The 13517-nt window shown below is 40.1% G+C and overlaps 1 protein-coding gene across 2 annotated transcripts in view; it reads right to left on the bottom strand.

Annotated features, from left to right (window-relative positions):
- LOC307043880 (breakpoint cluster region protein) overlaps positions 1-13517 on the bottom strand; it is a 65719-nt gene that overhangs the window by 26303 nt on the left and 25899 nt on the right. For both annotated transcript variants that reach the window (XM_079688806.1, XM_079688807.1), the window contains exons 6-12: positions 11547-11710; positions 6510-6614; positions 5681-5866; positions 3004-3111; positions 2766-2826; positions 1862-1914; positions 1634-1774 (exon numbers count right to left, since the gene is read on the bottom strand). In XM_079688806.1, the coding sequence (XP_079544932.1) occupies positions 1634-1774; positions 1862-1914; positions 2766-2826; positions 3004-3111; positions 5681-5866; positions 6510-6614; positions 11547-11710 (818 nt within the window). The remainder of the gene's footprint in view (positions 1-1633; positions 1775-1861; positions 1915-2765; positions 2827-3003; positions 3112-5680; positions 5867-6509; positions 6615-11546; positions 11711-13517) is intronic.

Here is a 13517-nt window from a genome sequence, read left to right as displayed (position 1 = left end):
TACTTTTACTCAAGTACAAGATCTGAGTACTTCTCCCTCCTCTGCTGGTGAGACAGTTTGATAAGCCAAGCTGTGGGTCATTTCTAGGAAGCAGAGTAGTTGCAACAGGGAAGGATGGGAGTGTGTGAGGAGTCGATCCCCAGGTTAATTCTCTCCGCTCTCCTCCAGTATTTTTGCTCTGCTTTGTCTCGAGCTTCCTCTCCAGCAGACAGGCTGCGATGAGTCAGAACCGACTGACTCACAGTCCTGTTTTACTGCAGCTTCCAGACGCCTCGCAGCGTTTTACCAGCAACAGACACGATATGACAGAAACTCCAGGGGCTGATGTGCGAGGCTGGATTTCACAATGCTGCTGTGATTTAACAAAATGTACAGCACTCGTTTATGAGTGTGTTTAATCCTCAAGCCCATATTAACAAGTGTCCTGTCAATCGAGAGCTTTAGTAACAAATGTAATCGTTGCATTTAGCCCAAAAAGAGGCAAAGAACAGACCAAAAGATGTAGCTTACTCAGTGCAAGAGACAAATCATTATTTAAATCTCATTTGAGGTATAACTTGAGTTACATATATGATGATCGTCAATGTAAAGGATATTTTTTGCAAGTAAAGAGAACAGCTTCTGAACAAAACAATGACAACAGACTGATGTTGTTGGTGTTGTGAAGCTTATATGATTATCATGGGAATTTTAACTTTCACCAGGTAGGATTCCTCCACTCTTCACTGTTCAGGATTATCCACAGAGGCTTCCTCCTCTCAGAAATAAGAGAACCAGGATATTAAAACGGGTAAAAACACCGAAATTAAAGTGGTTTCACATTTCTTTAGTGGACCCAGGGGCTGAGGAGCTACGAGCTAAAGGCTAGCATTAGCCTAGCTCACACTTGTCAACCCTCCCGATTTTCGCGGGAGACTCCCGATTTCATTGACCTCTCCCGGTTTCCTCCTGGGTTCATATTTCTCCCGCATTTCTGACAAAATCAGATTTACACACGATTGTTTCCACTCGGACTTTAATACAGCTACACTATTGTTTGGTTTCCATGGTAACACGTGTCTTTAGTAGCGCGCGCAACTCAAAGTCTGAGAGGGTGAGGCAGATATTCACAGAAAACAGAACAAGAATCGACAACTACTCTACTCTCTGCTCACTCCTTTCCTGTCAAATACAGGTCCAGCCCACACATATGCTCCATCGAGGACGGTGTTTCTCTGATAACCTCAGATCGAGACGTCACATGACTAAAACCCTACATCTGAGTTAAAAAGCACCAAGAAGTAAAAAATGTAAGGTAAAAATGTGGCTGAAAATAGTATTAAAAGTATATTTATGACAGCTTCTAGCATGTTTAAAGAGGACACGTTGCCATTACAGGAGACCAGAGGAAATGCTAACTTCATTAAAATTACACATGTCTCTAAAACTATAAGTCTTGTTATTTTGAGACATTTTAATGAGGAAATGGCGATATATTTGAATTTATTTATAAGAAGTAGGCTATAGCTGTCATTGTGGTATCTATTGACCATCATGTGTTTGCATTTGGTTTCATCGAGCCTGATGACATTTCTTAGATAAAACTGGATGGATGTAATTTTCCCTATAGTATAAGTGAGTCTTCCACACTGACCTCTCCCTTCTGAACGGTCATGGACTGTCTCCTCGGGGTGATTTCTTCATTAATGCTGGACAGGAAGTTCTGAGAGATGCGCAGAGCGTCCTGCAGCAGAGTGTAGTCCGGGTGGCTGGACGGGGTGTGCTTCAGGAGGTCCTGGAATATTAGAAAAACAAAACTTTAAATCACCAAAGGTCTCTTCATGCAGTCAGGGCGTTGCTCCAGATTGGTGTCGACACTCACATGCAGAACGAGCGTGCTGCGCGTCACTCTGTCCACGGGTTTGTAGAGAAGAGCTGAGAAGGAGAAGGAGTCGATCAATCACATCTTGTTTGTATACGAGTTACACGGTTACATTTGGGGGCTTTACAATTTGAATAATACAGCATAAGACACCCTCATAGAAACCCCACGATTAATATTACATGTTAGAAATCTCGGGGAAAGAAACACAGGACGTGTAGAGATTGAAAAGAAATACAAAATTAAAACATAGACAATCTTAATGACAAAAGTAATGTATCTTTTTTAACCTTAAAGCATAGAGACACTACATACTGATATACACCTGAACATCAGCAGGAGAGGAGTCTTTAAAGTAGAGACACTACATACTGATATACACCTGAACATCAGCAGGAGAGGACTCTTTAAAGTAGAGACACTACATACTGATATACACCTGAACATCAGCAGGAGAGGACTCTTTAAAGTAGAGACACTACATACTGATATACACCTGAACATCAGCAGGAGAGGACTCTTTAAAGTAGAGACACTACATACTGATATACACCTGAACATCAGCAGGAGAGGACTCTTTAAAGTAGAGACTCTACATACTGATATATATCTGAACATCAGCAGGAGAGGACTCTTTAAAGTAGAGACACTACATACTGATATACACCTGAACATCAGCAGGAGAGGACTCTTTAAAGTAGAGACACTACATACTGATATACACCTGAACATCAGCAGGAGAGGACTCTTTAAAGTAGAGACACTACACACTGATATACACCTGAACATCAGCAGGAGAGGACTCTTTAAAGTAGAGACACTACATACTGATATACACCTGAACATCAGCAGGAGAGGGACTCTTTAAAGTAAAAGCAGGCCATTAACTTCACTCAGTACTCACTTTCCAGTGAGTTTTTAGCCGCCTGGTCTTTGCAGTCCTTTGTGCTTTTGACCTTGAGATTCTGGTAAGGGAAGAGAAAAAAACCCCCCTCATTAAATCACTGCCCCACAGCGCAATTAAAACAATCAGCGCGGCTATAAAGAGCTGCGTGGCTGTTCCTCTGCTGAGAAACTGCCCCGTCATCACTTCTCTCGGGCAGCTGTGCAACATCAAATGTTTTCCTGCTGGGATCACATACCTCAGATATCTGTGCAAACTGAGCGTTCGCCTGGCAGCATTTGTCCGCCGTCTCCACAGCGACCTTATAGTTATCCACAAAGGCCCGATAAACTCCCAGCTGACTCGCCTGCAGGGCACAGATTAGATTTAAACTCCTGAGCAGAGAGGATAGATTTCACTCTGACTGCAGCTGTGCACTCTGCACTGACACTGCATGCTTTAATACAGTGTGATATGTGAGGAATTAAAGCAACTCAGTGTGATTCAGTGAAGAGTGAGTGCATCTGTATCTTAAGATTTGATTAAGAAATGGATTTGGATTCAGCACACACAGTACAGGTGCTTTTTTTTTTAAAGAAAATGATTGCATTAACAGCAGAGAAAAGTAAAGAAACGCAAAGATTATTTAATCAGAACGAGAATAGTATTATAATAATTGTGTAATCTTTCATGCAGAATATCAGAAAAAGCTGTTTTCGGCATCTCAAATATGGAGACTTCCTGCTTTTCTCTGTTTTATATTATATTAAAGTGAATATATTTGGGTTATTTACTGATAAAAACGACATTTAAAGACATCACTTTGGACTTAGAGACATTTTCTATATTTGTAACAATTTAAAGACCAATGGATGAATTGAGAAAACAGATTTGATTGAGCTCTATTAAAGTGTGTATGGAGTTGTTATACTTGAAAACGTTGGATGAATACACATGGACTAAAGGTACCAATAATTAATGCTAAACTCGCGTAAACAAACCATTTTACCCCAAAGTTTTTAGTGTTTCTCATGTTTTACAAAAAATAGAAAGTGTGCCTTTTACATAAATAAAAGTGGCTAACTTAAGCTAGCTGCCTTGTAATTTAGCAGACACTCAACACAGAGCAGCTCAATTGTTCACAAAATGAGGGGAAAGCAGGTTTTGTGTAATCTTCTGCTTGACACACACTCTGATCATGTGATTTATATTCTTAGGAGATAAAAATCTAATATCTTCCAGGCCCGTAACGTTGATATCTAAATCCATGAATGTGTGTGTTTCATAGTTTGTATCCCTCCCTGAGCTAGCTGTTATTCAGCGACCTCCTATGGAGCGCTGTGTTCTCTTAATGTGGTGAGCTTTTATCTGTCCGGGGGACGACTCCAGGCAGTCTGCTCACATGTGCACCGTAAGATCCCCCGAAGTATTGCTAACAATCAAACACTGCCACCTTTTCCCCATGAAAGTCCCCTCGTTTAACTATTATTAATGATCGAGGCTTTTAAGAAGTGCTATAATTAGTTTCTGAAAGTTACTGACATGACGGATGGTGCTTTGTTTGATCTGAAGCCAACCTCCCGTTAAATAACGGGAGGTTACTTTCCTCTAAAGGAGGGTTTAAATCAACTGTCATACAGTAACTACACCCTCATACTCAGAGGGGGGAAGTAACTAAGTACATGTACTCGAGTACTTTACTTAAGTGGCATTTTGAGGTACTTGTACTTTACTTAAGTATTTCAATGTCATGCTACTTCGTACTTCTACTCCCCTACATGTATTTAATACCTTTAGTTACTTCACAGATGTGGATGAATGATGTGAAATATAATCAAGTGTTAAATCAGACTTTAGTTCCACCTGGAGTAAATCCACCAGCTACCCTGCAGTATACAAAGTCATTCAAACTAGCTGCACCTTTACCAGCTTTGAGAACACTTTCATGATCAATCATTATAAAACATATCATATCTATTATTCTGAAATGGACCAATCTGCACAATGACTACTTTTACTGTCGCTACTTTAACTATATTTTGATGAGAATACTTTTACTTCACTGACATTTTGAATGCAGGACTTTTACTGTAACAGAGTATTCCTACACTCTGGTACTTCTACTTTTACTCAAGTACAAGATCTGAGTACTTCTACTTTTACTCAAGAACAATATCTGAGTACTTCTACTTTTACTCAAGAACAAGATCTGAGTACTTCTACTTTTACTCAAGTACCAGATCTGAGTACTTCTACTTTTACTCAAGTACAAGATCTGAGTACTTCTACTTTTACTCAAGTACACGATCTGAGTACTTCTATTTTTACTCAAGAACAATATCTGAGTACTTCTCCCACCTCTGCTCACACTGCAGTTAAAAAAGTGTTTTAAATCAAAATGTTATCTCACATTTCTCTGTTATCAGTGAATCAGATACTCTGTGTTTTCCTTGCTCTCAGATTTCCTTGTTTACTCTTCAGTCTGACAGTTTTCTGCTGCGTTCAAGTTCCAACAAATGAAGTAGAAAAACAGGTTTTTGTAGCTTTGGTTCTGCAACACTGCCACGACATGTTTTTCTCCATAACTTATTTCCATCCCAGTGTTTTTAAAGCACTTTTATTAAATTAATTGACATTTTAATACCAATTAAAGCCTTCTTTTCTGTGCCTTTTAAGACTTTTAGAAATCCACGAAAACCCTAAACTCAACCATTATTGTCCTTTCTCTGTGGCAAGGATGATAATAATTGTTTAAGTATAATTGACTAAATATGAATGGAAGTACATGAAGGAATGGATTGCTTGGCCTGCTTGTGTTGACACGTGATTACAGGTATGAGATAACGTGGTGAAAAACAATTCCTCAAATGCTCGACTTGCAGATACAACTTAAACACTTTAGTTTCCTGAAGCTATCAAGCGTCTGATTGGCCTACCAGTTTCTGGAAGAGGTCGCCCACACACTGCTGGTGGCTCCAGTCCTGCACGCGGGGCAGCAGCGCGTCGAAGAAGTCTTTGTGGATCTCATGAAGCTCGGGCACTTTGAAGAAGATGGTCTCTATCTGCTGGATGGTCAGCATCGGCTGGGACGTCGTGGCTGCAGCTCTCAGAGGCTTCATGGGCTGGAGAAGCAAACAATGGAATGATAATATGTTTGTAGGAAGAAGATTTTACACACACACACACAACAAGGTTAAAACGACACAAAGCGAGAATTTAGGAGTTGTTTCCACAACAATCTCATTTGCGCCACACCATTAGCACATTTCTTATTATGAAAAGGACATTTTTGTGTGCATGTGAAATTGTTTTTAATTGTTTTTAATTGTTTTAATTGTTTTGTTTCACCCTTTTTAATTTTGTAGCACTTTGAGTTTTGTTTTACGCAAATGAAAAGTGTGCTTATAAATAAAATATATTATTATTATTATTATTATGTAACAAGTAAAAGCAAGTCATCATGAATGTAATTAATTAAACTTAGCTTCTGTTAATATCCAATTTAAATAATTTCCAATGTTGAAAGGTTATACAGTAAATGCGCAATTCAGTTTCTCGTTTTTTTCTACGGACTCATGTTGTGGTTTTTCTACAACACAGTTGATGTCATCATTTGCAGTGTGTGTGTGTGTGTGTGTGTGTGTGTGTGTGTGTGTGTGTGTGTGTGTGTGTGTGTGTGTGTGTGTGTGTGTGTGTGTGTGTGTGTGTGTGTGTGTGTGTGTGTGTGTGTGTGTGTGTGTGTGTGTGTGTGTGTGTTAAACATACTATCAGTAGGGCCTCCAGATGGCCCAGATATGTCTCCTCACTGGCCAGGATTCCTGACAGAACCCACTTCCTCATCTCCAGCCCCTTCTCCTGATCCATCTCCACCTGAAACACACATGGCGGAGAGAGAGGAAATCCATCATCAATCATAAAGATAAAATACATTCTCCAAAACAAAAGTCTCACAAGAAGAAGGCTGTGGAACGATTTGCCCCCCCCCCCCCCGATCCGACTTGCTCCCACTTTGCCTGTTTTTAAATCTCGTTCAAAGACCTACTTGTTCTCCCGTGCTTTTGCAGACCACGTATAACACGTATCAGTCTGTGTTTTCTAAATTGGGGTTTCCTAATTTCATTCTGTGGCATAAGGATGGTCTCTGTTTTTTTTGTCTAAATATATGTATGCTGCTTTTGATATATGTATTGATGTGCAGCACTTTGGTCAACTCAATAAAGTTGGATTGGATTGGATAACGAAAACATGATGCAAACCAAGCCCCCTAAAGCCCACCCCTCTCTGCAGATATACTGTTGTTGTGGGATAAGGTGCGGAGCAGATTTGATTAAACTCTGTAGGAGTTTTACATTCCTAGAGGAGACTCCCTGCATCTTAAAGAAGACAAATGTGGTTCTAGTCCGAGAGTTGTTATTCCTCACGGGTCGGAGCCATCAGTCATCCTGGTGAGAGGAGTCATGTCAGAAAGAAGTGGAGGATTGAGAGGAGCTGTATGAGGCTCTGAAACGCTGCTGCAGGGTGTTTTGGTACACAAACACTTAAGCTCTAAATAAGCCTTGTAATGGTTACCTCAACAAATATCCACTGGGATTTTCCATTGGATTTTGGATTAGTGCAGAAATAAAGCTGTGTGGCAAAAGAATAGTTATGGTGATTTCATTTCTTTGTTTAGCAAGATCTTTGAAATGCACCAGTTTTCTGTTTTCGAAGCGTAAATGCATTCGCCAGAAGTAAAAGTTAACATTAGGCTATGATGGAGCGGTTACATGACTTCAACAGCAGCACACATGGTGCTCTTAAATTATATATTGTTATGATATTGGAAAGTGTTTACATTTGTTGAGTTATACTAATGAATATGTTTATTTTGTACTCTTATACTAAAACTAATTTCCTGTATTGTCGTTATAAATGGACATGCGCAATAAACGTTTCACTTCCGGTTGCAGCAATGCCGATGGTGTGTGTAGTTCTTCCTCCGTCACGTGTTAAACTATGTTCACGGTATTCTTACCCTAAGATGGCAACGTCAACAACATGAGATACTTGACGTTCAAGAGGTGAGAACACTGCTGCGAGCAACTTTAATGTTACCCTCAGTGTCTAGAAGCTACTGAAGCTAACATTTTAGAAGCTAGCAGTTGGGTAACGTCATGCAGGAAAAACAAAAAGGCAAAATGAGAAATAAAATATGAAATTATTGGGAAAAATCAACATTGTCCTCAGAAATATAATATAATATAATAACAAAAAAAAACTCTACATGGACACAAAAACAATATCAATGATATATTGTAAATGAAAGTATGTTAAAATAGTCTAAAGCTCCTTTGTTGAAGCCCATCAACAAACTACATTTTTGTCTGGTATGTTTTAAACGGCCACGAAAGTATACATTTCGCTCTGATTTGGACTAGCTAAATCGACTGTGTATCTTAGCGTCTTGTTAGCAACAGCCTCATTTAAACAGTATATGTCCTAACGTACATCATGTGAAAGAACAGTCAGAAGCTCTTGAACCACCCATTGAACCAAAAGTACCTTTGACTTGGAGACGAGGGAACCGGAAGTGGGACAACGCTAACTCATTCCCTAATTTCTAAATCCTGCAGCACTATCTTATATTAGCCTGATTTTAAAAAGAGTTGCACGCTGATTTAGCCCCTCCCTCTCTCCACGGCCATTAGGATGATTTAGACTTTGAAGATCCCACATCCGAGGATAGTTATGCCACGGACAGTACAGGCACAGATTGGAGGGGGAGGGGAACTCTTTAGACATCTGTTCGCAGAGAGTGTTTGCTGAGTGTGTTCAGTAAGCCTGTAAAAAAAAGTTTTATAACGTCCCAACGGATCGGGAGGAGATTTGCAACGTCTGAGATAAAAACCATAACTATGATTCCTTTGAGGAAGTGTGACGCTTTTTTAAAGTAGGCTTAAAATCTGTTTACCAAAGCTTGTCCAGAGGTCATTTTACAACATTTGATTATAATACTTCAGCTCCTCTTGTACTTGAGTAAAAGTAGTGTACTCAGATCTTGTAGTAGAAGTACTCAGATCTTGTTCTTGAGTAAAAGTAGAAGTACTCAGATCTTGTACTTGAGTACAAGTAGAAGTACTCAGATCTTGTACTTGAGTAAAAGTAGAAGTACTCAGATCTTGTACTTGAGTAAAAGTAGAAGTACTCAGATCTTGTACTTGAGTACAAGTAGAAGTACTCAGATCATGTACTTGAGTAAAAGTAGAAGTACTCAGGTCTTGTACTTCAGTAAAAGTAGAAGTACTCAGATCTTGTTCTTGAGTAAAAGTAGAAGTACTCAGATCTTGTTCTTGAGTAAAAGTAGAAGTACTCAGATATTGTACTTCAGTAAAAGTAGAAGTACCAGAGTGTAGGAATACTCTGTTACAGTAAAAGTCCTGCATTCAAAATGTTCCTCAAGTAAAAGTAGAAAAGTATTCTCATCAAAATATAGTGAAAGTAGAGACAGTAAAAGTAGTCATTGTGCAGATTGGTCCATTTCAGAATAATAGATATGATATGTTTTATAATGATAGATCATGAAAGTGTTCTCAAAGCTGGTAAAGGTGCAGCTAGTCTGAATGACTTTGTATACTGCAGGGTAGCTGGTGGATTTACTCCAGGTGGAACTAAAGTCTGATTTAACACTTGATTATATTTCACATCATTCATCCACATCTGTAAAGTAACTAAAGGTATGAAATACATGTAGTGGAGGAAAAGTACACAGCAGCATTAAATGGAAATACTCAAGTAAAGTACAAGCACCTCTAAATGTTACTTAAGTACAGTACTTGAGTAACTGTACTTAGTTACTTTACACCACTGACAACATGTTACATTACTGGAAAAGTAAAGTACTTAATATAATGTCGGACAGTTTAATCTATAGTACAGTTGTATATTTTTAGAAGTATAAATCTTAATCTGTAAAGTAATCAGTTACTCCAGCTGTCAGTTAAATGCAGTGGAGTAAAGGTTGTCTTTTAAAAGTTGCATCAAATTGAAATTGAAAGCAACTTTAAAGCACAGACATGCAGCAACACGTAGGGAAGCAGAAGAAGAAGCAGAAGAAGAAGAAGCAATATCCTCTTTGCAACAGAGAGAACGAGGTTTATAGGAAGTGTTGAAGTAATTCAGTGAAACAATTAAAGCACTGAAAGGGCAGAGGTAACAAATGTGGAGCCATATACTTTAAATGATTGACCTGAAATGAACCTAGTTCTTGTGTATCTTTTACACCAACTCACAAACAGTAAGCACGGTGAAAGAGAGGTGCAGCAACGAGTCCTAGAAGAAATCTCAAATGTGTCGGCATGTTGACATCAATGCAATTTAAGAAAGATGGTCCTGCTGAACAAAAAGCATGTATGTTAAACGTTTGTTGCTATGAAGCTTTGTTCTCAGCAATAAGCCAGAATCCAGTGGAACAATCCCATTGGCTTTTTGTGGATGAAAGTAGTTCGATGCTACCTTCAGGGGTCGGACTGCTTTCTGTGGACGAGCAGCGTTCAGTTTTGATGCTCCGCAGATCTGGAAGACACCAGAAAACTGCAGCTCCACTCTCTTAAAGTAAAGACTTTTTGCTGCTGCCTTTTATTAAATCAAATGACTGTTCATATCTTCCTCTGCACTGTATCTTTTATTCGTGTATTTTAAACCTACCCGATTGTCTTGACTGTTTTTGAATGTATTTAAATTCAATTTAACGTAATTATTCCACTATGTCTTAATGCTTTAATTGTCTTTTTGATAAGCACACAAGGAAGTCCAGGATGGAGTCCACAACACGTTTCCTTATGGGGACAATAAAAGATATCGTATCGTATATAAATAAACTTGCCTTGCCTTACACAAACATGTCATCCCCGCGCACATACCAATACAACTTGTATTTTTAAACCCCAAAAGGAGAAGCCAGCGCTCCTGAAAGTGTTGCATGGCGTTTGTAGAGAGGACAGTGAATGAAAAAAAGAAACGTTAAGAAAACTGCAACTCCTTGTATGTTCGACGTTAGCCTTTTGCTTTGATCTACCAGCAAACCGCTACCAGACGTTAGCTGGCTTCAAGGAAAGAGCTCCAGCCATACTTGTCAACCCTCCCGATTTTCGTGGGAGACTCCCGGTTTCATTGCCCTCTCCCGGTTTCCTCCCGGTTTCCTCCCGGGGTCATATTTCTCCCGCATTTCTCCCGATTTCTGACTAAATCCGATTTACTCGGGACTGTTTCCACTCGGACTTTAATACAGCTACGCTATTGTTTGGTTTCCATGGTAGCGCGTCTCTTTAGTAGCGCGTGCAACTGAAATTCTGAGAGGGTGAGGCAGATAGTCACAGAAAACAGAACAAGAATCAACAACTACTCTACTCTCTGCTCACTCCTTTCCTTAATACAGGTCCAGCCCACACATATGCTCCATCAACACAGTGCACTTACAACTACAGTAAGCATGTTAATGTTAATCTAATACAGCTCCGGCAATCCACCAGCGCCCCCCCCCCCCGCGGTGGTTTTGAAATGCTCCCGATTTCTGAGGTCCCAAGGTTGGCAAGTATGGCTCCAACCCCGACATGATGCAGCTCTTAGCTTTGAACTCCCAATATCAGAGGCTAAGATCTGCAAACATTGTCATTCTACTGTCAGGGTAAAAAGAAAACAAGCAGTCAGACCATCTCGATGTCGCATGGTGTGTGTGGAGAGGGCAGTGAATGCAGCAGCAGCAGATAAAAGATGGATTTGGAGGAGGGGGTGTTAGCACGATGGGATTTGACCCAGTGACCTCACCGACAGCGTGGACTCCAGAGAGCCGGAGGACTGGGTGTCTCGACTGCTTCTGCTCTTTGATCGGAGTCGAGGTGAGGAGGGGGGAGAGCCAGGGAGAGAAGGGGGGTCGCTGCGAGGCTCCAGATCATATCCATACGAGGGGGGGGTCTCACTGTAGGGAGCCTCTGTGAAGAGATAAAGAAGACGAGGAGTGTTGTTAATAGACTGTAGGGAACAAGGAGGAACAGCGTGGGACACGAAGCCGTCTCAAACACCCTCAGGTGGGTTTCTAAAAGCAGATTCGTGGAGATTTAAAACCCTAAGAACGTTTTAGCGAGGCTCCAACAACATCGCAACGTTCTTAAGACAAACAAAGACATGTGAGAGCAAGAAGACATTTAGCAGGTGATTTTCTTTGTACACATGTCAAGTTTCTTATTGTATAACTTTAGAGTCCTTACTTAACTATAAACCCAGGTTTAACGCCATGTTGAGGTCATTTCGTCTTCTCTTTGCATTCTGCGTCTCTTTTTGGACGTGTTTGGTTTGTATCTTTTTTAGCCTCTTATTGGTCGATTTAAGGAATATTTTTGTCTTTTTTTTGGTTAATTCACGTCTATTTGTAGACATTTTGCCTCTTTGACTCCTATATGCTTATGCGTATAGTCACTGCGAGGCTCCAGAACATATCCATACGAGGAAGGGGTCTCACTGTACGGAGCCTCTGTGGAAGATCAAGAACAATGTTTCTCTTTTTATCAGCCTGATTAATCAAACATGTGTATTGTTTTGAAGTTTATTTGGATGTAGCCGTACATAAATCCCTCTGTTGTTGCCTTCTACCCATCACATTTTAACCCATACATATACGATCCAATCCAACTTTACTTATATAGCACTTTAAAACCTCCAGACCAAAGTGCTGTACAGAGAGATACATCAAATATAAAATCACACAAAACATAAAATAAATACATTTGCAATAATCCTTTATTGGTCAGATCAAGTCTGAAATGTGACATATCAAGATACAACACATAAACAACAAGCTTTTAACATATCAGCACGATCACTGAGAGAGAAGCTGCTCAAAGAGCCTGCAGCTTGCATTTGATCTGGGGTTGCACGTCTGAAACGGTCTCTGCTGGTATTTCTAAAAGCAGATTAATGGAGATTTAAAAGGCGAACAAAGATATTCACTTTTTACAGGATTCAAAGACTTGTTAAGACAAACGTTGAGACCTGGGCTCGTCCAACAACGCAACACACTTACGAAATGTAAGTGCAAGAAAAAATGTTGCAGGATTTCGCTTTGCAGTCCTAACATAACCAGAAACCCAGGTCGTGTTGAGGTCATTTTGTGTCTTTGCAGTAATTCTGAGTCTCTTTTGTACGTATTGTGTTTGGTTTGCATAATGTTGCTTGTCTGTGGTCGTTTTGAGCGTCTTTCTGGTTTGTTTATGTCGATTTAAGGTCTATTTTTGTATTTTCTTTGGTTATTTCACGTCTATTTGTAGACGTTGTGCCTCCTTGACTCCTAAATGCTTTTTTCTGGTGTCACCTGTGACTTCCCAATAACAAATATTAGCACCATGCTTAGAAATCCAGGTTTTACACCATGCTGCAGAGTGTGTGAGCCAGACACGAGTGAAACACGTCATATATATATATACGCCGTGTCGTGCTTATCCCCCCTGTGATTTCAGACTTTTTAGGAAACCCTGAAGAGGATCAACAGCTCTTGTATCCTGTCATTACTGTCAGCCACCCCTGACTCACCACCACTTATCATCATTATCCTGCAGAAAGGATCCATCTACCGACAGCAGTCATAAACACTGAGGCAGACATGTCGAAGTTAGGAAGGTATGTTGAGAAGAGGCTACAAAACGGGTTGGAAAACAGGAAGGAGAGGATTCCGGAAACCATGTGGGGGGGGGGGATAAAGCCGAGTCACCCTGGAGGACGGACAGGATGACATCCACAGAGACA

The sequence above is a fragment of the Notothenia rossii genome (genome assembly GCF_949606895.1).
Source record: "Notothenia rossii genome assembly, chromosome: 6".
Lineage (NCBI taxonomy): Eukaryota > Metazoa > Chordata > Actinopteri > Perciformes > Nototheniidae > Notothenia > Notothenia rossii.
The sequence above is the reverse complement of the archived record's forward strand: the minus strand, read 5'-3'. Positions and strand labels throughout refer to the sequence as shown.